This window comes from Salmo salar, chromosome 27, assembly GCF_965601325.2.
Source record: "Salmo salar chromosome 27, fSalSal1, whole genome shotgun sequence".
NCBI classification, from domain to species: Eukaryota; Metazoa; Chordata; class Actinopteri; order Salmoniformes; family Salmonidae; genus Salmo; species Salmo salar.
In genome coordinates, this window is record NC_138317.1 from 40,020,580 (window position 1) to 40,046,306 (window position 25,727).

Sequence of the window (25,727 nt, forward strand, 5' to 3'; positions counted from 1 at the left end):
GACTCCCAATCACGGCCGGTTGTGATACAGCCAGGAATCGAACCAAAGATGCATTGCCTTAGACCGCTGCGGCACTCGGGAGCCCTAAAATCTGTTTGGTACTCCGTTGTAAAACATTTTGTAAGCTGTAGAAATGCCTTTATTAATATCTACATTGGTTTTTGACACGTTTATTCTATTACACCATAATGCATACAAGTTATGAGATCAATGTAAAAAAGGTGTGTATATATATATACACACACACACATACACTTTTTCTTCATGTAACCTTTAACTAGGCAAGTCATTTTTTTAATCCTTCAAATATTTTTGTTGTTGAGAATAAATGTTACTGTCCCCACTACAAAAAAAAACTTCAAATACATGTAATTTTGTCCTTGAAACATTTAATTGAAATACAGTAGAATTCCATTAATTCCTATGGAGGACTTCTTCCACTGGGGAGTGCCAATATGGCCGACCGGTGTCTTCAACGCCTCTCAACTGCCAATACATAGCTTCAGTAATCCAGTGTGTAATGCAGCATTCAAGTGCCAGTCGGAACTAGGAAATGTACGACTTGCTATCTGGTTATAGTTCTACACATGCACCCAGTTACCAAGGCAGATATTTCATAGTTTCCTAGTTCTGACTAGCACATGAACACTGCATTATATACGTCATTGTCCAAAACTCATCTGTTATTGCATACAGGCCTTGGTTGTGAGGTAAGGCGTATGGTAATGAAGTAGATAGTCAATCGAATCAGTTTATAAAAAGGGTTTTAAAAAAAAGGTACCGTAATTTTGTTAAAAACAATATGTACATAGATAAGTCAAATAAAAAGGAGGAAGAAGTCTCTCACAACTGCAGAAGAGGTTTACAAAAAGGAATTCAAACTAAAAACACACAAACTCAGAGTAGACCTAATCATGCAAAATAATCTCAAATCCTGTCCAGCATGGGATTCATTCAATAGAGGTCCCTCTGGCTATGGTAGCCCATGCCTCCCCTTCAGTCACTGGGAAACCTTGCGACTGTCATGTGGTTTTCTGTTGATTGAACCGGCCATGCGGAGCCCTCTCACTCAAGAGGCCGGGGCACATTAAGCAGTGTACAATGTTTTGGAACATTGAGATACATTTTTTTTTTCTTCGAAGAATCACCTCAGTATTTCTACCTGACAACATGATACATATGTTTATTCTTACTTTACAAACACATATGGAAACAGACAGAAGGCAGTGTAACACTGCAGATTACTCAATCACTTACTCCTCAATTGGGAAGGGAAAATACAATAAAAAAAACATTTAAAAACACTGAAATGGCTCTCTAATTCCCTATATAGTGCACTACTTTTGACCAGTGACCTTCGGGCCCTGTCAAAAAAAAGCTATGCTGCACTTAATAGTGAATAGAGGGCCATTTGGGATACGGGCATCTTTGCGGTTTAACAAAGCATAAGACATGTGGTCCCGTGTGGCTCAGTTGGTAGAGTATGGTGTTTGCAACACCAGGGTTGTGGGTTCGATTCCCACGGGGGACCATTACGGGGAAAAAAAAAGAAATGCATGCATTCACTACTGTAAGTCGCTCTGGATAAGAGCATCTGCTAAATGACTAAAATGTAAATGTAAAAATGACATGAAAATGGGATGCTATTCTTCGGTACAGGACAGGCCAGGTGTCCACTGTTTACTTTAAAAAAAGAAATAAAATATGTTAATAGATGCGCAAATGTCAGTTATGGTCAAGGACTGGGGATATGTTTTTAGCCTACAGAATATAATATGAAATGGCAAGAGGATATTGCCTCAACAGTAGACAGGTTCTGGAAGGGTACTCGGGGTTCCAAAGGTTTGTTCCGAGGATTCCAAGGGTTGCCAGTGGCACTCGATAAGGGCGTCATACAATTCCTCACTGTGTTCCATAAACTTCCTGTTGGCTTCCACCACATCCAGCTCTGGGTTAGGATCTACAATGGAGGGAAAGGTTACCACAGTGATTATTTGATCCCTGCTGCTGTCACGGGTGGGATCTGAACCCTAGTCTCTCTAAAGGGGAAACCAATGCCTTTAACCATTAGATCTAGGAGGAAATTCCCCCTTGGGCCGAGGGAGACAAATGATTCTGAAGTTGCAGGCACCTCTACCTCATCACAAAAGCATGAGTCCGACTCACCTCCGCTAAATTACATGTACTGTTAAATCCTCTGAACATGCAGGATATCAATCTATGTCCATTATGAACCACCTAAAATTCCCCAAGAATCTTTTAGCTCATCGTCCACACTAGTCTGGTGAAAAACAAGTAGGGAAAACAAAACTCCACCAACCTTCCAGACCATCATCTTCAAAAGCTTCATTTTCCTGAAATGTTAAGAGTTTAATAAAATAATTACATGAAGAAAAACACAAGGCATGAAGGTGTTAATATTGTATGTCTAAGAACAAGTGACGTCGAGCTACGTAACACATCACCGGTAAAGGGGACGTCGAGCTACGTAACACATCACCGGTAAAGGGGACGTCGAGCTACGTAACACATCACCGGTAAAGGGGACGTCGAGCTACGTAACACATCACCGGTAAAGGGGACGTCGAGCTACGTAACACATCACCGGTAAAGGGGACGTCGAGCTACGTAACACATCACCGGTAAAGGGGACGTCGAGCTACGTAACATCACCGGTAAAGGGGACGTCGAGCTACGTAACACATCACCGGTAAAGGGGACGTTGAGCTACGTAACACATCACCGGTAAAGGTGACGTTGAGCTACGTTACACATCACCGGTAAAGGGGAAGCCAGGCAGAAATCTTACCTGTGCAGGATTCTGTGAGTAATCATACTGGCTGTAGTTGTAGCCACCGTAGTTGCCTCCATTTTGGTCGTAGCCCCAAGAGCCCCAGCCACTACCGTACGGCTGTTGATTGTGCTGATTGTATTGGTTCTGGTTGTGTCTGTAGCCTCCTCCGTGTGACCCCCAGCCCCTGTTGTCTGATTGATTGTGTCGAGTTCTAAAAAGGAGAAGGAGAGCAGAAAGATGTGTGACCTGTTGCCACAAGAAAAGGGCAACCAGTGAAGAACAAACACCATTGTAAATACAACCTATAATTATATTTATTTGTACTTTAATAACTGTTTGCACATCGTTACTACACTGTATGTAGACATAATATGACATTTGTAATGTCTTTATACTTTTGGAACTTTTGTGAGTGTAATGTTTACTGTTTATTATCTACTTCACTTGCTTTGGCAATGTTAACATATGTTTCCCCGTGACAATAAAGCCCTTAAATTGAAATTGAATTGAGAGAGAGAGCACATTATGGGTAACCCGAGGAATCGGACAATGATTAAACCCACATCTTTATGAGTTAAAAAAAAAGATACTCTGCTCAGGTCTTCTTGAGAGCTTTGCAAAAGACTGACGAGGGGAATAGTCAAACAATACGCTGGACATACATACAGACACAGCTAAGCATACACTATATAAACAAGTATGTGGACACCCCTTCAAATGAGTGGATAAAGCCATTTCAGCCACACCCGTTGCTGACAGGTGTATAAAATCTCCATAGATAAACATTGGCAGTAGAATGGCCTTACTGAAGAGCTCAGTGACTTTCAACGTGGCACCGTCATAGGATGCCACCTTTTCAACAAGTCAGTTGGTCAAATTTCTGCCCCGCTAGAGCTGCCCCGGTCAACTGTAAGAGCTGTTATTGTGAAGTGGAAACGTCTAGGAGCAACAACGGCTCAGCCACAAAGTGTTGCAACACTCACTCCCAAGTTCCAAACTGCCTCTGGAAGGAACGTCAGCACAAAAACTGTTCGTTGGGAGCGTCATGAAAATGGGTTTCCATGGCAGAGCAGCCATACACAAGCCTAAGATCACCATGTGCAAACGCCAAGTGTCGGCTGGAGTGGTGTAAAGCTCGCCACCATTGGACTCTGAAGCAGTGGAAACGTGTTCTCTGGAGTGATGAATCACACTTCAGCATCTGGCAGTCCGACAGACGAATCTGGGTTTGGCTGATGCCAGGAGAACACTCACCTGCTCCAATGCATAGTGCCAACTGTAAAGTTCAGTAGAGGAGGAATAATGGTCTGGGGCTGTTCTTCATGGTTTGGGCACCTTAGTTTCAGTGAAGGGAAAGCTCAACGCTACAGCATACAACGACATTCTAGACAGTTCTGTGCTTCCAACATTGTGGCAACAGTTTGAGGAAGGCCCTTTCCTGTTTCAGCATGACAATGTCCCAGTGCACAAAGCAAGGTCCATACTAAACTGGTTTGTTAAGATCAGTGTGGAAGAACTTGACAGCACAGAGCCCTGACCTCAACCCCATCAAGCACCTTTGAGATGGATTGGAACGCTGACTGTGAGCCAGGCCTAATTACGCCACATCAGTGCCCCACCTCACTAATGCTCTTGTGGCTGAATGGAAGCAAATCCCCGCAGCAATGTTCCAACATCTAGCAGAAAGCCTTCCCAGAAGAGTGGAGGCTGTTATAGCAGCAAAGGGTGGACCAACTCAATATTAATGCTCATGATTTTGGAATGAGATGTTTGACGAGAAGGTGTCTTATGGTCATGCAAAGGTGGTTTGGAAAACTAATGGGTTATGCTATACAACCCTGGTTTTACAAATGAAGAACGTGAGTTCTTACTACGCTACGGTATATAAACCATGTCTGGAGACGGCTTATAGAATTTTAACGCAGTAAGAAATGAAGTATAACTCACTTGTTAGCAGCTAGGCTCAGTCGTAAGGGCTTGCTCCCGAGTCCCACTGCTCCCTGACACTCCTCCAGCGCCAGCTTCTGAAGCCTCTGGTCTGGGAACTGGACAAACCCACAACCCCTGGAAACATTCAAACAAAGCAAGTAAATAACTAGAAAGCTTGAGCTGAAGACTTTTTTTGGTACATGTAGTGGAAGAACTTTAGACATTTAAACTGTTAGTGTAGAACAGGGGTGGGCAACTCCAGTCCTCGAGGGCCTGATTGGTGTCTCACTGTTTCTCCATCCCTAGAAAACACAGCCGATTAATCAAACTGCATTCTAAACTAAAGATCGTGATTAGGTGGATTATTGGAGTCAGGTGTGTTAGCTGGGGCAAAACTGTGACACCAATCAGGACCACCAAACAACTGGAACTGCCCAGGCCTGGTGTAGAAGTAGTGACCGTATTATAATATTCTTTAGTGTACTAGCAACAGTAGATGTTGTGGAAATAACCTTGTCATGCCATCTACTTGACGTTATGTATCGTCTTCTCTACTTTGTGCTGTCGTCTATGTCTGTACCCTGTGCTGTCGTCGTGTTGTGTTGCTACCGCGCTGTGTTGTCATGTGTTGCTGCTATGCTGTGTTGTCATCTTAGGTCTCTATGTAGTGTTGTCTCTCTATGTAGTGTTGTCTCTCTATGTAGTGTTGTCTCTCTATGTAGTGTTGTCTCTCTATGTAGTGTTGTCTCTCTATGTAGTGTTGTCTCTCTATGTAGTGTTGTCTTTTGTCCTATAGTTTTATTTGATTCATTTTGGTAGGTCGTCACTGTAAATAAGAATTTGTTCTTAACAGACTTGACTAGTAAAATAAAAGGTTAAATAAATAAAAAATTATCACATAAATCTGGATGTATGGAAACCCAGCATAGTGATTATAACATCCTGCTGGACTCACTTGGAGTTCCCCGTGCCATCCAGCACCACCTTCCCCCCACGACAGGAAGGGTAGCGGTTGTAGAAGAACTCGTACAGCATCCCGTCATCTACTTCAGGTGTGAGATCTCCAACAAACAGAGAATAGAGTGGACTGCAGCAGAGAGAAGGGGGGAAAAAAGGAGTTTTGCCGTTAATTTCCAATGTTTCTATACGGCATCTCATGACATACAGTTTGACTTACAATCAAGCTGGTTGATATACCCGCTTTCTCCTTGCTTCCCAAAGGTGGCCCGGTTTAACTTGAATCTTCTAGGCTGTTAAGTACAAAAAGGCGTCCTTTAAAAAAAAATTGCATTTACGATATGATGACAATATGCATTAACCTATTACAAAATCTAAAATGTGGCTAATTGCATACAGATCTTGTGTTTGACTCAAGTCACCAAAAGGGAGCATTAATAAACTGTTACAATTTAGGTCTGCCTCCCATTGGACTCTGGTCAAAAGTAGTGAACTATATAGGGGATAGGGTGCTTTTCGGGATGCTTACTAGAATCCATAACATCCGAGTAGCCTTGTTAAACGGTATATTTACCGGTGTGGCTCCTGGTAGTGCTTTTCCATTGACTTTACGAAGACACCGCTCAGCTGTGGCTTCATCTGTCAGCTCCACGAAGCAGTAGCCTGCTGCACCCCTACTGATGAGCAACACAGAGAAGGCATATCGGTCCAATGTTGCATTCAAAAGGATGGCTTCTTTTAGCGGGGTTTTGTGTGTAGCTATAGCCTGGGTACCAGTCGGTTTGTGCCATCGTGCCACTCCTTGTAGGGAGGTCAAACATTCAGCCTGCTGCACAGACCCGATGGACGCTCAAGTCTAGAGTACCTGGTTAAATTATGCTCAGGAGCATTTTTAAACTGTTAAAGTAGGAAGAATTAGATGTAATTGTTGTAAAAATGTGTGTGTTTCATTTACTATCATATATTGAATTACTTTGACATTTAAATTATGTTATAGTACGCTAATTTCCCTATGGCAGACAGAACGTCTAATTACATCACACAGACTAATGTTTTCACTACACAAGAATTACAGGAAATACAAATCCTTTTTACCTCAGATCGGTGATGTTAGCATAAAAGGTCATAGTGATCACGATCTCACAAAAATCGATTAGTATTAAAGCAAAGATATTAATCTGTTTATTTTGATCGGTGTTTGTTGTCCCCCCCCCCCCCCCCCAAATACTCAATCCAGTCTGTAGTGGAACTTAAGCCTTATTCATATTACCCATAAACACTCAGTTACACAGAAATGTCATTAACCATCACAATAAAGTAAAACAGGAATGGTACTCACTTAAAGGAATGGGTCATTGTTTACAAGTTACTAGCAATCCAATAGTCAAAAACCACATCTTTTCATCTACTTCTGTAGTTTGGTAACTTCCTGTTCTCTGACAGACAGACCAGTCTGAAGAAGACTGAGTTTGGGAAAAAATTCAAAGTACGCCGCGCCAGTCTCGCAACGGAGCCTTCAATTGCAACGGAGTACTTATGGTAAGGGGGGGGGGGGGGGGGGCTGCTCCTATAAAAGTCTCTGGTCTCACATGAATTCATGGATTTGAGAGTTAAACTATCATTTCAAAGAAACCTAACCCCTGCCTCTATTTAGAAACTGATGTGAGGTGGTTATTCGTTTAAATTATCCAGTCAAAAAAAAAAATGTTGCTTTTCCTATTCCGTATTGTCCATCTACCAAAAATAATCTTCTCAGATATAGAACTTGATAAATGGCTATTACAGGTTGTCATCTATAAACAGATAGATGTAGTACACCCAAGTTCATTGCATTTAGGTCATTTAGCAGAAGCTGTTATCCAGAGCGTCTTACAGCCGACATACAAATCCTTGCTCAAGGGCACAGAGATTTTTAACCTAGTCGCCTCTGGGGTTTGAACCAGAGACCTTTCCGGTTACTGGCCCAATGCTCTTAACCGCTAGAAGAGCACAAAAAGGTACATGTTGCTGCTGTTATTGTCCCAGTTCTATTGACTTCAAGACAATATCGTTGTGAGTGACTCATTTGCATGCGCTATTGATTACAGTAGAACAAGCTAATCAATTCCAGTCTTGAGTGACCACTTCGTAAATAGTGATGGGTGTGCAGTTTAGAAGGTACAAATTTAGCAAAATACAAGTAATCTGAACAAAAAAGTGTGACGTGTGTAGGGAGGAATTGATGTATTGGTAACAATTTATTTCAGCATAGTGATTATGAATTTGTACAGCTAAACCGGTGTTTTGACACTCCGCCAGAAATCAAAAAAAGCCATGACAACAGGAAGCAGCTAAATGATCATTTTCAATGTATATTTAGCAATATAAACATTTTTTCAACAGGAATCTACTTTATCAGGTAAAAATGACTGAATGAGCCATAAACGTGCTCTCGACTAAATCAGTGAAATTGTTCAAATATGTTTGTCCTGGCTACGTCTTGTCACGTCAACAGATTGGTGTGGCTATTTACTGTATTTAACATTACTAGAAAATACTCACCCAGTCATCTTGTTGCGTATAATCCGTACACTCACCACCAACTCCCCCATGGTGCCGAAGGCTCGGGTAATGAACTTCTCGTCCATGTAGGGCTCTAACTACCACAACAAAACACAGTAAAACCTTATCATAACATAACTACCACACGTCACCTGCAAATATTATAAAAATACTGTGTTTAGCTACTAATTAGGTGTCAAAATGTACCATCTGCATCAAGCTTTAGCTTAGCACTAATAAACCAAGTCAGTTAGCTAACGTTAGCCACTTAACGTTATTTATGTAGCCACTAACGTTAGCTAGCTAACCAAATATCCTCAGTATGCTGGCAAATAAGCAGTATTACAAAAAATATCAACTGAAAATGGTTCGATACTCACGTTTCCCATCCATAGTGTGCTCATGTTTTGGATTTCAAATGATAAAAAGCTTTCTTTACATAGATTTACAGTTGTAAACCTTTTAAATGAAACACAAACCCGTTGTACGTGTCGTATCGGAATTACGTTTCTGCGCATGCGCAGAACAACTCCAGCCTGGTCCCAGATCTGGTACCATCTTCTTGTTATGCGCCCCCAAAATATATTTCAATAAATAGCAACTTCAGCACAAATCCATAAACCTCTTACGTGGAATCAAACAAGTGGGGAATAATGTGTTAGTTAACAGTTTAATTTAAATTTAGAGCAAGGTTATTACCTAGTCCTAGGACATTGGGGAAAAGTTAGCCCTTGATCATGATTCAGTTCAGTTACATTCCACATCAGGATCATTGGAGAAAAGGAGTCTTCCGTAGGGGGGAGTTAAGAACCGCGACGCTCGGTCTGAACATTAACGTGGATCACTTGCAATATGGTTTTGGAAGCATAAGGACCTTATCTTTCATATCAGCGAGAAATAATTGTCAAAACAACTAAAACGGTTGAATTGATAGCTTTACAGGATTAGGGTTCATACTGGCCATGTTACAGCTCACATATGGAAGACAGAGTGGACTGTGCTAATTAGCTATCTGCGTTTCCCAACACCTGTGTGTAAACGGAAGACAGACGCCACAAACTTGTCACTGAAAATTACTGTTTGCTGCAACTGTGTTAAAACCGGCTAAAAAACAATCTACAGTACGTGTTAATTTTAAATTTGTTTAAATGATTTTTGATGTGATATGAAAAAGTCGAGTGATTTGTTTCTACAACCGTACCGCAATTGTGAATCGATTCAGGTTTAGAGGGAGTATTTGGCTGTTTTGGCATCCATAGCCAATTCGACCTTTAAAACAGAACATGTTAGGTCCTTGAACTAAGCCTAAGGAGTGATGTTAAGCTCCTTTAGTCCAATATTGGGCTAGGGATAGGTAGGATGGCCTATTCATGATGAAATAGCACAACAGCCAATGACATTGCGAGTTAGATCTTACATCATTCACTATAGTGTTGTTTACTTCATTCAATCTGCTTGGATATAAGTATAATCATTTGACGTCAAGTTTCACAATCAAAATTACTGTAGCAAGCTACTGATCCTGTCATACCCCTAAACCACTCAGTAACATGTCCTTGCCAGTACTTGGATATTTTCATTCAATAGTCGTTTCTATGATCTTTCAGCGCACCTACCGGAAACATGGCCTTTCTGGTAAACCAATCAAGATCGAGAACTAGTTTCATAGTAAAACAGCCCACCACTTATAAAATGTAAAAGTCTACAACTAACCTCAGTCAGTTGATATAGTGGCCAGGGTCTTCGTAGCTATCCTGGGTTCCAGTCTCTCTGTGACATCATGCCAACTCCATGTCACTCATTGATTTGTCATGACAAGGAATGGCATGATGGTACAAACACATCTGAGACCAGGCTACATCACAACCCAGTTACATGTATTATGGTCATATGGGAATGTTCAGGGTTTTGAATACCAACAAAGGAATGGTGATATGGGAGGGGGGGAAAAAAATGGGTTTGAAAAAATTAAATCATCTACTATCAATGCATTCACAAAAACAACCATATTCCAAAATACATCTAATATTCTGAGAACAGTGGAAGCTGCTGAGGGGGAGGTAGGCTCATCATAATGGTTTGGAATGGAGCAAATGGAAAGGCATTAAAACACTTGGAAATGTGTTTTGTACCATTACCCTCATAACAACAAGCCCGTCCTCCCTAATTAAGGTGCTACCAACCTCCAGTGTCTGAGATAAATATTCAAAACATAAGCCCAAGATTCTTTCCAAACCCCATATAAGCAAAACTATTCACAAGGCAAATCATACACCTTTAAATGTGGTTGTTGACTCACAAAAGATCACTAAGTTCTCAACCCGATAAAAACAACAAAAAAAATCACTGCTTGATCTTTACATTTAGTATAGACTCTGCAAATAAGTGCTCAGCATACAATCTCATTGTAAAATATACAGTATATATAATTACAAGGATATGTTCATGGAAACCCATAACAGTCGACAAGCTTGAGTTGGTCCTCCCTCCTTTGTAGTTACCACTGCCCAGCTAGAAGAAATATTAGTTCTAGCATATTAACTAATACATTCTAATTTAGCTTTAAAATGTAGTAAATCACTGGCAGATTACGATACATTCTAAAAAGGAACAATGGAATTGTACTGATGTTATAAAATATTTTAACGCCGTGACCTCTTCTTCTGTATTTAGAATAAGTGCTCAACACTGCAAATGCAAGATGGAAATCCTTAGAACAGGAAAGTAGACACACAAAGGCATAGCAACAAACTGTCCACAAAACAAATCTACTGAATAGAGAAAAATCCTCAAAACCATTAAGACGAGAAATCATATTCACGATAACAAGGAATGGTTATGTTCACTCCCTCAAATCATGGAGAGGAGAGCAAGCTTGTAAGGCAGGTCTAAAGTGTGGTTTTAAATTCAAATTGTAATTAAATTCTGTGTATCTGGAGCATAACAATCCCAAAATACTGTGAGAGGTAAACTAGAAAACACTGACAAGTCAAGGTTATGACAGAACTATGGTATAGAGACTACCCTATAACCAACATCTCCCACCGCTCACAGAACTATGGTATAGAGACTACCCTATAACCAACATCTCCCACCGCTCACAGAACTATGGTATAGAGACTACCCTATAACCAACATCTCCCACCGCTCACATCACATACTATGTGCAACTTATTTCATGTTCACCCAAAATGCAAAACATAAGAGATGGTAAGCTTAAGCAAGAAACCCTTACTGAAAAATAGAATCAACATAAGAGATGGTAAGAGCTGGTAAGCAAGAAACCCTTACTGAAAAATAGAATCAAATATTTTTTCATGATTAATGTTCGTAGTAGGAATACATTCTCCGCCCCAATCCCCACGTCATTCGTCTCCAGGAGAACTAGCTAGTTTATGTATGTATGTATGTATGTATGTATGTATGTATGTATGTATGTATATATATATGTGTGTGTGTTTGTGTGTTCTTTAAACTAGTAGTATAGTAAGGCTTATTACATTCAAGAGAACAACCGAAACGTTATCTTTCTAAACAATGTACCCCAGTCATTCTAGTGCATGTTAAAGTGCCAACCATTTCTCTGTAGTTCCCTATAGTTTAAAAATACATTGCATTCGAATTACAGTAAACAGAAAAGTTAAACCAAAAAGAAACCATTCATTAATGTACAACAAGAATATTGAATATCGTCTTGTTTTAAAAAAAAGTTGCTTTCGTGAAAAATGAAGAATTACACTGCAATTCAATAAAGTGCCATCAAAATGTTTTCTGAGACCTCTGTAATAGCCATTACCGTGTGGTGCCTTTCAAAGTGGTTAAACCATCACCGAGGTTGACCGACTGTACACCAGCCTTGTCCAACACAGAGAAATTAAACACAATAGAAAAAGGTCAGTATACACCATGATCTAAGGAATGTGGGATAGGAAGGAAGAAGGAGGACAGAGTCTGATAGGAGACTGTAGAGTTCAGAGCGGCTTCAGTAGATATGCTGACTGATAAACAAGAGTTCTGGGTCAGAGTAGAAAACCCTATAGAAAAACCCCTGTAGAAACTATAGGGGCTACGTCCCAAATGGAACCCTATTCCAGTGCACTATATAGGGAATAATGTGCCATTTGGGACACACCCTAGGAGGACAGTGTGGAGTGCAGGTCAGTACAGTGTCCGAGCCTCAAGCAGCCGGGAGGAAGAAGAGTTGGATGAAGAGGTATAGGAGTACGCTGGGCCGAGCTGCTTTCCACACACACACGTTCAGTCCATCTTCTCTTTCTGCACCAGTTTGGGGGAGTCCACGAAGTCACGGCCGTTGAAGACGATGACGGCAGCGGTGACGGCAGCAGCAGTGCCCCAGAACAACACATAGGCCAGGGTCTCAGTCCACGTGTCACCTGAGAAAGAGAGAGGGACACCACTCGTCAGAGAACGACAAATATCAAGGATACAAAGATGGAGAGAGAGGGAAACTTGTCAGAGACCATAAATATATACATTTTTTTGTGACCAGAGATCACAACAAATTGTTTAGGACAGAAACAGAACTAGCATGCCCTTGTGTCCTGAGAGCTAAAAGTTAAAAGGCTAGAATGTTCTTTTAGACAAGTGGTCGTCAGATGGGGTTTTCTTACCAGCCATGAGGAGGCAGATGATACACATGGAGAATGCTACCACCATGATGATGGGCAGCTGCAAGACAAAAGACACCAAAAAGACATTACTCATAGTTTGGGGTGGAAAGCAGAACTCAGTATTAGATATTTATTTATTTATTAAAAATGGAGGAGAGGACCAGAGACGTAGTCATGTAAAGTGAATCACAAAACATGACGATCAGTCTGGACATCCTGACTGGTGGCAGGACATCCCAAAAAGGCCCCACTTCTGACCATGAAACATCCCCATTACTCCTGTGAGATGGAGGCAACTGACCGTGATGAACTTCCAGTCTTTCTGGATGCGGAGTGGAGGTGGTCCGTCTGTTTCATCAACAGCGTAGTTTCCAAGGAACAAATCAATGGAATCCTGGCGACAAGAAAACACACATTCCCTTTTATTGCTTAAAAAAGGACTGACAACAAAAACACAGCGAAATAACTACGTGTTTCTCTAAAACACATGGATGAAGAATTATGTTCAGTTTTTGTAAAATTATGATTTGAGGAAAACAATATTGGTCTTAAGCAGGAAATTGATCCAACTACACAGCAGATCTGACAGTAATACATTATTCCTACCTTATGTAGTTCAAAATGTGTGATTTTTCTAGGTCTTTTAAAATTGAAAAAAATCAGACGTACTTGTCTGAAGCCGTCAGAGAAGTTATTCTTGTAGTAGCGGATGGCAGAGTTCACGCCGTCCATCACCAGACCCATCTGGGTCCTCTTCCCTGTCCTGATGAAGGACAGGAACACACACACACACACACACACTGTCAACACATTCAACTCTCCCAACAAGGACGAGTGATACAGTCACCAACAAGCAAGTAGTCAGACTGTCTACCATCATGTCCACGTAACAATACTAATGACAGGTGAAGGAGAAATAACCCCCATTAACATCTCATGGCCATACAGACATTATCTACCAACCAGATAGTACCTAGACAGTTTACAAAGAAATTAAAGAAAAGGTGACCTCAAAATTGAAGCCACACAACCAACAGTTGACCTCCAACTAAACAAGCAGAGTCTCTGGAGACATGCAGGCCTGTATATATTTCAGCAGCACACCGACATGCAGGCCTGTATATATTTCAGCAGCACACCGACATGCAGGCCTGTATATATTTCAGCAGCACACCGACATGCAGGCCTGTATATATTCCAGATGTCAGCAGCACACCGACATGCAGGCCTGTATATATTCCAGATGTCAGCAGCACACCGACATGCAGGCCTGTATATATTCCAGATGTCAGCAGCACACCGACATGCAGGCCTGTATATATTCCAGATGTCAGCAGCACACCGACATGCAGGCCTGTATATATTCCAGATGTCAGCAGCACACCGACATGCAGGCCTGTATATATTCCAGATGTCAGCAGCACACCGACATGCAGGCCTGTATATATTCCAGATGTCAGCAGCACACCGACATGCAGGCCTGTATATATTCCAGATGTCAGCAGCCCACCGACATGCAGGCCTGTATATATTCCAGATGTCAGCAGCACACCGACATGCAGACCTGTATATATTTCAGATGTCAGCAGCAGGCCTGTATATATTCCAGATGTCAGCAGCACACCGACATGCAGGCCTGTATATAGTGCCTTCAGAAAGTATTCATACTCCTTGACTTATTCCACATTTTGTTGCGTTACAGCCTGAATTCTGAAAGGATTAAATATATGTTTTTATCTCACCCATCTACACACACCAGCCCATAAGGACAAAGTGAAAACATGTATTTTTTTATTTATTTTTTATGTTTGCAAATGCATTGAAAATGAAATACAGAAATATCACATTTACATAAGCGTTCACACCCAAGTCAATACTTTGTAGAATCACCTTTGGCAGCAATTACAGCTGTGAGTGTTTCTGGGTAAGTCTAAGAGCTTTCCACACCTGGATTGTGCAACATTTTCTCATTATTTTCAAAATTCTTCAAGCTCTGTTAAATTGGTTGTTGATCATTGCTAGACAACCATTTTCAGGTCTTGCCATAGATTTAAGTCAAAACTGTAACTCGGCCACTCAGGAACATTCCCTGTCTTCTTGGTAAGCAACTCCAGTGTAGATTTGGCTTTGTGTTTTAGGTTATTGACCTGCTGAAAGGTGAATTCATCTCCCAGTGTCTGATAGAAAGCAGACAACCAGGTTTTGCCTGTGCTTAGCTCCATTCCATTTATTTATTATCCTGAAAAACTCCCCAGTCCTTAACGATTACAAGCATTCCCATAACATGATGCAGCCACCAATATGATTGAAAAGAATGGAGTGGTACTCTGTAATGCGTTTTATTAAATTTGCCCCAAACATAATACTTTGTATTCAGGACATAGATGATTTCTTTGCCATATTTTTTGCAGTATTACTTTAGTGCCTAGTTGCAAACAGGATGCATGTTTTGGAATATATTTTTTCTGTACAGGCTTCCTTTTCACTCTGTCCATCCTCAGTTCTCTCATATCACAACCATTCAACTTTGTAACTGTTTTAAATTCACCACTGGCCTCATGTTGAAATCCCTAAGCGGTTTCCTTCCTCTCCAGCAACTGAGTTAGGAAGGACGCCTGTATCTTTGTAGTGACTGGGTGTATTGATACACCATCCAAAGTGTAATTAATAACTTCACCATGCTCAAAGGGATATTCAATGTCTGCTTTTTTCTTTACACATCTACCAATTGGTGCCGAGGGATCTTACAGATAATTGTATGTGTGGGGTACAGAGATGAGGTAGTCATGAAAAAAATCATGTTAACCATTATTGCACACAGAGTGAGTCCATGCAACTTATTATGTGACTTGTTAAGAAAAATGTTGACTCCTGAACCTATTTAGGCTTGCCATAAAAAAGGGGTTGAATACTTGACATTTCAGCTGTTCATTTTTTTTTTTTACAAATTTGTAAAAATTTCAACAAAAAAATCATCAATTTTGACATTATGGGTTACTGTGTGTAGGCTAGTAACACAAAATCTCAATTTAATCAATTTGAAATTCAGGCTGTAACAACAAAATGTGGAAAAAGTCAAAGGGGTGTATAAAATATCTGAAGGCACTGTATAGTTCAGAGGTCAGCAGCTCATCCACACCCATTTCTATACCTGGTGAAGTCAGTCTTCAGGGCTCCTGTACCAGCATACTGTTTGGCGCATGCGTTGGCATTGTCAGCCCAAGCTATCACAGAAAACAGACAAGACATTGTTAGTGAGCAGAGCAGTGTGACAGACTAGACAGATCAACCTCATATGACACTTAAAAGCTGCTTTCACACACTGACAATCCTCCTTAGCCCTGGGCTGAGTTTAACCCAGGGTTAGTGGTAGCCCTGGGCTGAGTTTAACCCAGGGTTAGTGGTAGCCCTGGGCTTAGTTTAACCCAGGGTTACTAGTAGCCCTGGGCAGTGTTTAACCCAGGGTTAGTGGTAGCCCTGGGCTGAGTTTAACCCAGGGTTAGTGGTAGCCCTGGGCTGAGTTTAACCCAGGGTTAGTGGTAGCCCTGGGCTGAGTTTAACCCAGGGTTAGTGGTAGCCCTGGGCTGAGTTTAACCCAGGGTTAGTGGTAGCCCTGGGCTGAGTTTAACCCAGGGTTAGTGGTAGCCCTGGGCTGAGTTTAACCCAGGGTTAGTGGTAGCCCTGGGCTGAGTTTAACCCAGGGTTAGTGGTAGCCCTGGGCTGAGTTTAACCCAGGGTTAGTGGTAGCCCTGGACTGAGTTTAACCCAGGGTTAGTGGTAGCCCTGGACTGAGTTTAACCCAGGGTTAGTGGTAGCCCTGGGCTGAATTTAACCCACGGTTAGTGGTAGCCCTGGGCAGTGTTTAACCCAGGGTTAGTGGTAGCCCTGGGCTGAATTTAACCCAGGGTTAGTGGTAGCCCTGGGCAGTGTTTAACCCAGGGTTAGTGGTAGCCCTGGGCAGTGTTTAACCCAGGGTTAGTGGTAGCCCTGGGCAGTGTTTAACCCAGGGTTAGTGGTAGCCCTGGGCAGTGTTTAACCCAGGGTTAGTGGTAGTGTGAAAAGGCCTAAAGTAGCTGCCACTGATGGCCTATAGAGGGACGGGGACCACTTACCATTCTTGTAGATCTTCTCAAAATCGTCCTGTTCCTCAATCCGCTGGGCTACATGCAGGACACCCATCCTCTGTGGACAACCACCAAACAAGCATAGATAAGTCCATTTAGAAGGGGGTAGGGAACTAGGGCAGTGCTCAGTCATTCAGCTTGTTCTCTAAAATAAAATAAAAACTGTCAATAGTCAAGTTATTCAACTGTGGGAAACAGTAGCTAGTTGTCTTTGTTCAACCCTTGGTTCAACTCTCTGCCTCCTACCTCTAACTTTCTTAAGTTGCTTCTCTTGTGTAACTGTCAGAATGATAACTCCCACAGTTTGAGGTACTCTGCCTGGTCGCTGAGTATCTGTCAAGTGATAATGAGTTGTGAATACTACTGCAGAGCGGTGGGCAGGTTTTTATTTTCTTCAAGTGATAATGAGTGCAACCCTCCTAGTTCCTACCTGTAGCTGGGACTGTATGGCGCGGCGGGCAAGCTCTGGAGGACTTCCTACCTGTAGCTGGGACTGTATGGAGCGGCGGGCCAGCTCTGGAAGACTTCCTACCTGTAGCTGGGACTGTATGGAGCGGCTGGGCAAGCTCTGGAGGACTTCCTACCTGTAGCTGGGACTGTATGGAGCGGCTGGGCCAGCTCTGGAGGACTTCCTACCTGTAGCTGGGACTGTATGGAGCGGCTGGGCCAGCTCTGGAGGACTTCCTACCTGTAGCTGGGACTGTATGGAGCGGCGGGCCAGCTCTGGAGGACTTCCTACCTGTAGCTGGGACTGTATGGAGCGGCGGGCCAGCTCTGGAGGACTTCCTACCTGTAGCTGGGACTGTATGGAGCGGCGGGCAAGCTCTGGAGGACTTCCTACCTGTAGCTGGGACTGTACGGAGCGGCTGGGCCAGCTCAGGAGGACTTCCTACCTGTAGCTGGGACTGTATGGAGCGGCGGGCCAGCATGCTCTGAATGACGTTGGTGCGGTCCAGACAGTCCATGCAGTTACTGCGGAACGTCCCCTTCTGCTGGGACAACACCTTCCCCTCCGTGTCTACCATGAAGTAGCTGCAGAGAGACAACAAAGGAGTCAGGAGAACACATATCCACAGAGCCAGTAACAGCACTGTAATGTTGGGACACCACCTACCCCTCCGCTGCAGGGAGACAGAAGGTTTATCATCATAAGACAAGGTTAGGGGTGAATCCCAAATGCACTACACCGGCTCCGACGCTCGTCGGATGTGGCAGGGCTTGCAAACTATTACAGACTACAAAGGGAAGCACAGCCGCGAGCTGCCCAGTGACACAAGCTAAATTACTTCTGTGCTCGCTTCGAGGCAAGTAACGCTGAAACATGCAGGAGAGCATCAGCTGTTCCGGACGACTGTGTGATGCGAGTAAGACCTTGAAACAGGTCAACATTCACAAAGCCGCAGGGCCAGATGGATTACCAGGACGTGTGCTCCGGGCATGTGCAGACCAACTGGCAAGTGTCTTCACTGACATTTTCAACATGTCCCTGACCGAGTCTGTAATACCAACATGTTTCAAGCAGACCACCATAGTCCCTGTGCCCAAGAACATCAAGGTAACCTGCCTAAATGACTACCGACCCATATGACTCACGTCTGTAGCCATGAAATGTTTTGAAAGGCTGGTCATGGCTCACAACACATACACCCACTCCAATTTGCATACCGCCCCAACAGATCCACAGATGATGCAATCTCTATTGCACTCCACACTGCCCTTTCCCACCTGGACAAAAGGAACACCTATGTGAGAATTCTATTCATTGACTACAGCTCAGCGTTCAACACCATAGTGCCCTCAAAGCTCATCACTTAGCTAAGGATCCTGGGACTAAACACCTCCCTCTGCAACTGGATCCTGGACTTCCTGACGGGCCGCCCCCAGGTGGTGAGGGTAGGTAACATATCCGCCACGCTGATCCTCAACACAGGGGCCCCTCAGGGGTGCGTGCTCAGTCCCCTCCTGTACTCCCTGTTCACTCATGACTGCACAGCCAGGCATGACTCCAACACCACCAATAAGTTTGCTGATGACACAGTGGAGACCGGGCCGTGAGGTGCCAGGACAACAACCTCTCCTTCAACGTGATCAAGACAAAGGAGATGATTGTGGACTACAGGAAAAGGAGGACCGAGCACGTCCCCATTTTCAACGACGGGGCTGTAGTGGAACAGGTTGAGAGCTTCAAGTTCCTTGGTGTCCACATCACCAACTAACTAACATGGTCCAAGCACACCAAGACAGTCATGAAGAGGGCACGACAAAACCTACTCCCCCTCAGGAGACTGAAAAGATTTGGCATGGGTCCTCAGATCCTCAAAAGGTTCTACAGCTGCACCATCGAGGGCATCCTGACTAGATGCATCACTGCCTGGTACGGCAACTGCTCGGCCTCCGACCACAAGGCACTACAAAGGGTAGCGTGTGCGGCCCAGTACATCACTGGGGCCAAGCTTCCTGCCATCCAGGACCTCTACACCAGGCGGTGTCAGAGGAAGGCCCTAAAAATTGTCAAAGACTCCAGCCACCCTAGTCATAGACTGTTCTCTCTGCAACCACACGGCAAGTGGTACCAGAGCGCCAAGTCTAGGTCCAAGAGACTTCTAAACAGCTTCTACCCCCAAGCCATAAGACTCATGAACATCTAATCAAATGGCTACCCAGAATATTTGCATTGCATTGCACTACTCTGTTATTATCTATGCATAGTCACTTTAATAATTAAAGTGGAAACATATTACCTGAATACCGGTGCCCCCGCACATTGACTCTGTAACAGTACCCCCTGTATATAGCCTCCACATTGACTCTGTACCGGTAACCCCTGTATAAAGCCTCCACATTGACTTGGTACCAGTACCCCCTGTATAAAGCCTCCACATTGACTTGGTACCAGTACCCCCTGTATATAGCCTCCACATTGACCCTGTACCGGTACCCCCTGTATATAGCCTCCACATTGACTCTGTACCGGTACCCCCTGTATATAGCCTCCACATTGACTCTGTACCGGTACCCCCCTGTATATAGCCTCCACATTGACTCTGTACCGGTAACCCCTGTATATAGCCTCCACATTAACTCTGTTCCGGTACCCCCTGTATATAGCCTCCACATTGACTCTGTACCGGTACCCCCTGTATATAGCCTCCACATTGACTCTGTACCGGTACCCCCCTGTATATAGCCTCCACATTGACTCTGTACCGTAACACCCTGTATATAGCCTCCACATTGACTCTGTACCGTAACACCCTGTATATAGCCTCCACATTGACTCTGTACCGTAACACCCTGTATATAGCCTCCACATTGACTCTGTACCGTAACACCCTGTATATAGCCTCCACATTGACTCTGTACCGTAACACCCTGTATATAGCCTCCACATTGACTCTGTACCGTAACACCCTGTATATAGCCTCCACATTGACTCTGTACCGTAACACCCTGTATATAGCCTCCACATTGACTCTGTACCGTAACACCCTGTATATAGCCTCCACATTGACTCTGTACCGTAACACCCTGTATATAGCCTCCACATTGACTCTGTACCGTAACACCCTGTATATAGCCTCCACATTGACTCTGTACCGTAACACCCTGTATATAGTCTTGCTATTGTTATTTTACTGCTGCTCTTTAATTATTTGTTGCCTTTATTTCTTTTTGTGAAAGTCAGCATTTCACTGTAAGGTCTACTACACCTGTTGTAATCGGCGCATGTGACGAACACAATTTGATTTGAAATGGCACCCTATATAGTGCACTGTCTACTTGGGCCCTGGTCAAAAGTAGTGCACCATTTGGGATGCAAACCTGAACACATTTGCCCAGAGGTTAATCCAGACGTCACTGACCGACTACTGTAATGTACTCACTGGTATTTTACCCTGAAGACAGACCAGAGATAAAAAGGGTAGAAAGGAAGCAAATTAGCCTCTCTATGTTCGTATGCCTATCCTCTTGCTAAGTGTTAGATTCTGGGTTAACCTTGGAACATTGTTATACTCAGAAGTATAGTATATGGGGTGAAAGAGACTGTTTTTTACATCAGAAGGTAATGGTTATCTGTAGGAGCCAGATGGCTTTGGAATGTGCTGGGTCGACGGGAGGAAGTCACAGGGTTGATATAGTGGAAACGGATGGACATCTGTGGATTAGGCGAATGAGGGGGTTGAGGTCAGGACAGATCCCCCGAAGGGAGAAATTATGGTTTATTCCTTTATTCCCGTCGAAACATAATGATGTAAGGATTGGAGAGGAGGAGGAGTGCCTAAATTGGAGTCAGACAGGACAGGACAGGACAGACAGACAGACAGAGCATGAGACAGACAGACAGACAGACAGACAGACAGACAGACAGACAGACAGACAGACAGACAGACAGACAGACAGACAGACAGACAGACAGACAGACAGACAGACAGACAGACAGACAGACAGACAGACAGACAGACAGACAGACAGACAGACAGACAGACAGACAGACAGACAGACAGACAGACAGACAGACAGACAGACAGACAGACAGACAGACAGACAGACAGACAGACAGACAGACAGACAGACAGACAGACAGACAGACAGACAGACAGACAGACAGACAGACAGACAGACAGACAGACAGACAGACAGACAGACAGACAGACAGACAGACAGACAGACAGACAGACAGACAGACAGACAGACAGACAGACAGACAGACAGACAGACAGACAGAAACTTGTGGTGGAGGAAACATGTGACGTCTGAACGCGCTGTATCGACCATTTGGGAAGAATTAAACGTGGTTAAGCTTATCTAGTGTCCGTTGAGTTATTTACTCTGAGAATTAGAACCTAACGTCTTGTATGGTTGTGGGTGTAGACTAGCAGCTATTCATAAAGGATATGGAGAGTAAAATACCTGTATTCATCTTGTGTCTCAGCCACATTGTCCACCAGGATACACAGACGATCCCATCTCATCCTGCTGCACTCCTTGTGGAAGTCAAATGCTACGTACCTGCAGCCAATAGAAGAAACAGCATGGCTGTGTGAGTGGATGTGCTAGATCCATCTAAAAACAGGCCTGGGTCGTTCCAGTCCTCACCGGGCCTTTTTTTATGTCACCATTATTTAACCAGGTAGGCCAGTTGAGAACAAGTTCTCATTTACAACTGCGACCTGGCCACGATAAAGCAAAGCAGTTCGACACAAACAACAACAGAGTTACACATGGAGTAAACAAACATACAGTCAATAATACAATAGAAAAATCTATATACAGTGTGTGCAAATGTAGTAAGATTAGGGAGGTAAGGCAATAAATAGGCCATAGCGGCGAAATAATTAAAATTTAGCATTAACACTGGAGTGATAGATGTGCAGATGATAAGTATAGATACTGGGGTGCAAAAGAGCAATAAAATAAAATAACAATATGGGGTGTCACAATTTCCCCCCCCCCCATCCCTATCAAACACAGCTGATTTAAAACTAATTACATTCTAAACTGAAGATCGTGATTAGGTGATTATTGGAGTCAGGTGTGTTAACTGAGGCTGAGGCAAAACTGACATCAAATCAGGCCCCCCGAGGACTGGAATCGCCCAGGCCTGGTCTAAAAGGTATAAATCACTGAAATGATAAGCCAGACGGGTGTTCAGGAGAGGAGCGGTTAGTTCTCACTTGATCATGCCGTTCTCCATGTCAGTCACCATCTTGGCAAAGGCTTGTTCCAGTGGCTCCTCTGAACCCTTCTGGTTGACCTAGAAGAACAGCACCATCTTATATCCATCTCTCACAATGCTGTGATGTTGTAGCCATTGTGAGGTTTAAATAATGGAAGGGACCTACCAGGTTCAGAACGGTCTGCTTTCCATAGATGAGGACCTGGGAGTCAAAATGTCTCTGGAAGCCATCCATCTAGGAAGCAGTTGAGAGAACAATTTTTTTTTTGAATTTATTTTATTTAACAAGGCAATTGGTGATTTGGTAAACAAAAGAGCCACAGAGTGGGTTTACCTGACCTTCGACCTGTTGTACTGACAATAGAACAGAAAGGTGGAAAGAGGCAGAAGATGTAAAAGCCCTTACGTGATTGGTGTTGTTGCTGATCAGTGGTTTGGGCTTGTATTTCAGGTTGGGCCTCTGAGACCAGAAGAAGGGCATGGAGCCTCGCGTCTATGGAGGGAAACAGACATTTTCAGGAAAAATATATATTAAATAAATAAATAAAAAAGGCTTGCGCCTAATCAATAACGACTACTACCCTGTCCACCACCACCACCGTCTTCTCCTTTTTCAAACTCACCTGTACGAATGAAGCCCTCCCACCATTGTACAGGACTATTTGCTCCGTCTCCACAAAGTTAGCAGCGTGGCCCTCAGAATCGATACCTGAGGATAAACAAATAATGATGAGGACTACATATGTCCACTGGGCCATTAATGATTCAACATGCCAGTAATGCTGTACAGTACTAGGTCTGCATCCCAAATGGCACCCTATTCCCTATATAGTCCACTACATAGGGAATAGGGTGCCTATATTGTCCACTACATAGGGAATAGGGTGCCTATATAGTTGACTACATAGGGAATAGGGTGCCATTTGAGACGCCTGCCTGTGTCTTACCTCTGACGTAGTATCTGACCCCAGCCCTGAAGCAGCTCCTCCTGGATATGAGGATCCATTCAAAGATCTTCCCGTTGATTCGGCACGGCTTCATCACGACGACTGGATCCGGGACGTCAAGGACCTCACCTAATACACTGCTACAGCACAGGGCCAAGTAGTACCTAAGACTGTGTCCCAAATGGTACCCTAGTCCCTATTTAGAACACTACTTTAGACTAGGACACATAGGGCTCTGGTCAAAAGTAGAGCACTATATAAAGGACAGGGTGCCATTTGAGACGTACACTAAGTAGAGGATGTTGTTGTACTTGTCCTCTAAGTAGAGGATGTTGTTGTACTTGTCCTCTAAGTAGAGGATGTTGTTGTACTTGTCCTCTAAGTAGAGGATGTTGTTGTACTTGTCCTCTAAGTAGAGGATGTTGTTGTACTTGTCCTCTAAGTAGAGGATGTTGTTGTACTTGTCCTCTAAGTAGAGGATGTTGTTGTACTTGTCCTCTAAGTAGAGGATGTTGTTGTACTTGTCCTCTAAGTGGAGGATGTTGTTGTACTTGTCCTCTAAGTGGAGGATGTTGTTGTACTTGTCCTCTAAGTAGAGGATGTTGTTGTACTTGTCCTCTAAGTAGAGGATGTTGTTGTACTTGTCCTCTAAGTAGAGGATGTTGTTGTACTTGTCCTCTAAGTAGAGGATGTTGTTGTACTTGTCCTCTAAGTAGAGGATGTTGTTGTACTTGTCCTCTAAGTGGAGGATGTTGTTGTACTTGTCCTCTAAGTGGAGGATGTTGTTGTACTTGTCCTCTAAGTGGAGGATGTTGTTGTACTTGTCCTCTAAGTGGAGGATGTTGTTGTACTTGTCCTCTAAGTAGAGGATGTTGTTGTACTTGTCCTCTAAGTAGAGGATGTTGTTGTACTTGTCCTCTAAGTAGAGGATGTTGTTGTACTTGTCCTCTAAGTGGAGGATGTTGTTGTACTTGTCCTTGTCCTCTAAGTGGAGGATGTTGTTGTACTTGTCCTTGTCCTCTAAGTGGAGGATGTTGTTGTACTTGTCCTCTAAGTGGAGGATGTTGTTGTACTTGTCCTCTAAGTGGAGGATGTTGTTGTACTTGTCCTCTAAGTAGAGGATGTTGTTGTACTTGTCCTCTAAGTAGAGGATGTTGTTGTACTTGTCCTCTAAGTAGAGGATGTTGTTGTACTTGTCCTCTAAGTAGAGGATGTTGTTGTACTTGTACTCTAAGTAGAGGATGTTGTTGTACTTGTACTCTAAGTGGAGGATGTTGTGATTTCTCTCCTGGTAATGACTTTCTAAAGTGTCCCTGAGGGAATGATTTCAGTTGAAATTGGTTCTTGAGAACACTCAGAGGCCCATTTAAACTCTTGTAGTGATGTTGGCCCACTGATTATTACTACACTCAGATCAGTGTGAGCAAAGCAAAACCATGAAAAAGGATACATCCATGGACAACAGGGATCGCAAACTTGTGGAGCTGAAAAGGAATACAATTATTACATTTAAAACGGGATACATTAGAACAAGAAAGAAAGAAAAAAATACTGTGGTCATCTAGTTACTGTTCAAACATAGTTCATTTCTGAGGGGGGTAAGATTCATGTTATATTGTCCATATTCTAATACCTTTACCTCCGGTACATTAGATTAAGTAACAAAGAACGAAGACTGTGGACATGTGTAATGTGTTGTGATGTCATCTTCATATCACTCACCTCTGGCTGTGCAAGGAACTCTCTCAGAAGGCTTCCGTTCCACACAAACCTCTGATCTGCCTAGAAACAGGAGAACCAACCCATAAATCAAACCCTCAATCTACTGTGCCTTGGGAAAAAGTTTTCACAATCCTTCTGTTGTGCTACAAAGTGGGATTAAAATTTCAATTTGTCAATGATCTACAAAACAAACAAAGTAAAACATTTTTTTTTTTTACAAAAAATAACATTGTGTAATTAATTAATGGGGGAAAAAACCCCCACTAATCTCTTGATTAGATAAGTATTCAACCGCTTGAGTCAATACATGTTAGAATCACCTTTGGCAGTGATTACAGCTGTGAGTCTTCCTGGGTAAGTCTCTAAGAGCTTTCCACACCTGGATTGTGCAACATTTGCCCATTA

At 43.1% G+C, this 25,727-nt stretch overlaps 2 protein-coding genes across 5 annotated transcripts in view; both read right to left on the reverse strand.

Moving 5' to 3' along the window:
* Window positions 1-369: 369 nt before the first annotated feature.
* On the reverse strand, window positions 370-8,767 carry LOC106589045 (tRNA selenocysteine 1-associated protein 1). 4 transcript variants are annotated; one of them, XM_045709740.2, is made up of 9 exons: window positions 8,602-8,767; window positions 8,222-8,315; window positions 6,255-6,354; window positions 5,921-5,973; window positions 5,679-5,810; window positions 4,742-4,858; window positions 2,810-3,005; window positions 2,321-2,354; window positions 370-1,960 (listed from the first exon to the last, which is right to left on the reverse strand). In XM_045709740.2, exons 1-9 carry the CDS (start codon window positions 8,612-8,614, stop codon window positions 1,800-1,802), a joined length of 900 nt encoding a protein of 299 aa, XP_045565696.1. In that variant the 5' UTR covers window positions 8,615-8,767; the 3' UTR covers window positions 370-1,799. The 4 variants fall into 4 exon arrangements, with proteins under 4 accessions (XP_045565696.1, XP_014034187.1, XP_014034188.1 ...); XM_014178712.3 differs by having other exon boundaries at window positions 8,222-8,319; window positions 8,602-8,766; XM_014178713.3 differs by having other exon boundaries at window positions 6,255-6,357; window positions 8,602-8,765.
* Window positions 8,768-10,564: 1,797 nt separating this feature from the next.
* The window catches only part of LOC106589044 (phosphatidylinositol-3-phosphatase SAC1-A), a 30,059-nt gene continuing 14,896 nt past the window's right edge, over window positions 10,565-25,727 (reverse strand). Inside the window, exons 6-20 of the mRNA XM_014178710.3 lie at window positions 25,323-25,382; window positions 25,051-25,084; window positions 23,601-23,702; window positions 23,277-23,362; window positions 23,060-23,146; window positions 22,820-22,888; window positions 22,652-22,731; window positions 21,888-21,986; window positions 17,870-18,008; window positions 16,965-17,034; window positions 16,004-16,076; window positions 13,522-13,615; window positions 13,154-13,246; window positions 12,853-12,910; window positions 10,565-12,615 (exon numbers count right to left, since the gene is read on the reverse strand). Coding sequence (XP_014034185.2) covers window positions 12,479-12,615; window positions 12,853-12,910; window positions 13,154-13,246; window positions 13,522-13,615; window positions 16,004-16,076; window positions 16,965-17,034; window positions 17,870-18,008; window positions 21,888-21,986; window positions 22,652-22,731; window positions 22,820-22,888; window positions 23,060-23,146; window positions 23,277-23,362; window positions 23,601-23,702; window positions 25,051-25,084; window positions 25,323-25,382 — 1,281 coding nt within the window. The 3' untranslated portion in view covers window positions 10,565-12,478. The remainder of the gene's footprint in view (window positions 12,616-12,852; window positions 12,911-13,153; window positions 13,247-13,521; window positions 13,616-16,003; window positions 16,077-16,964; window positions 17,035-17,869; window positions 18,009-21,887; window positions 21,987-22,651; window positions 22,732-22,819; window positions 22,889-23,059; window positions 23,147-23,276; window positions 23,363-23,600; window positions 23,703-25,050; window positions 25,085-25,322; window positions 25,383-25,727) is intronic.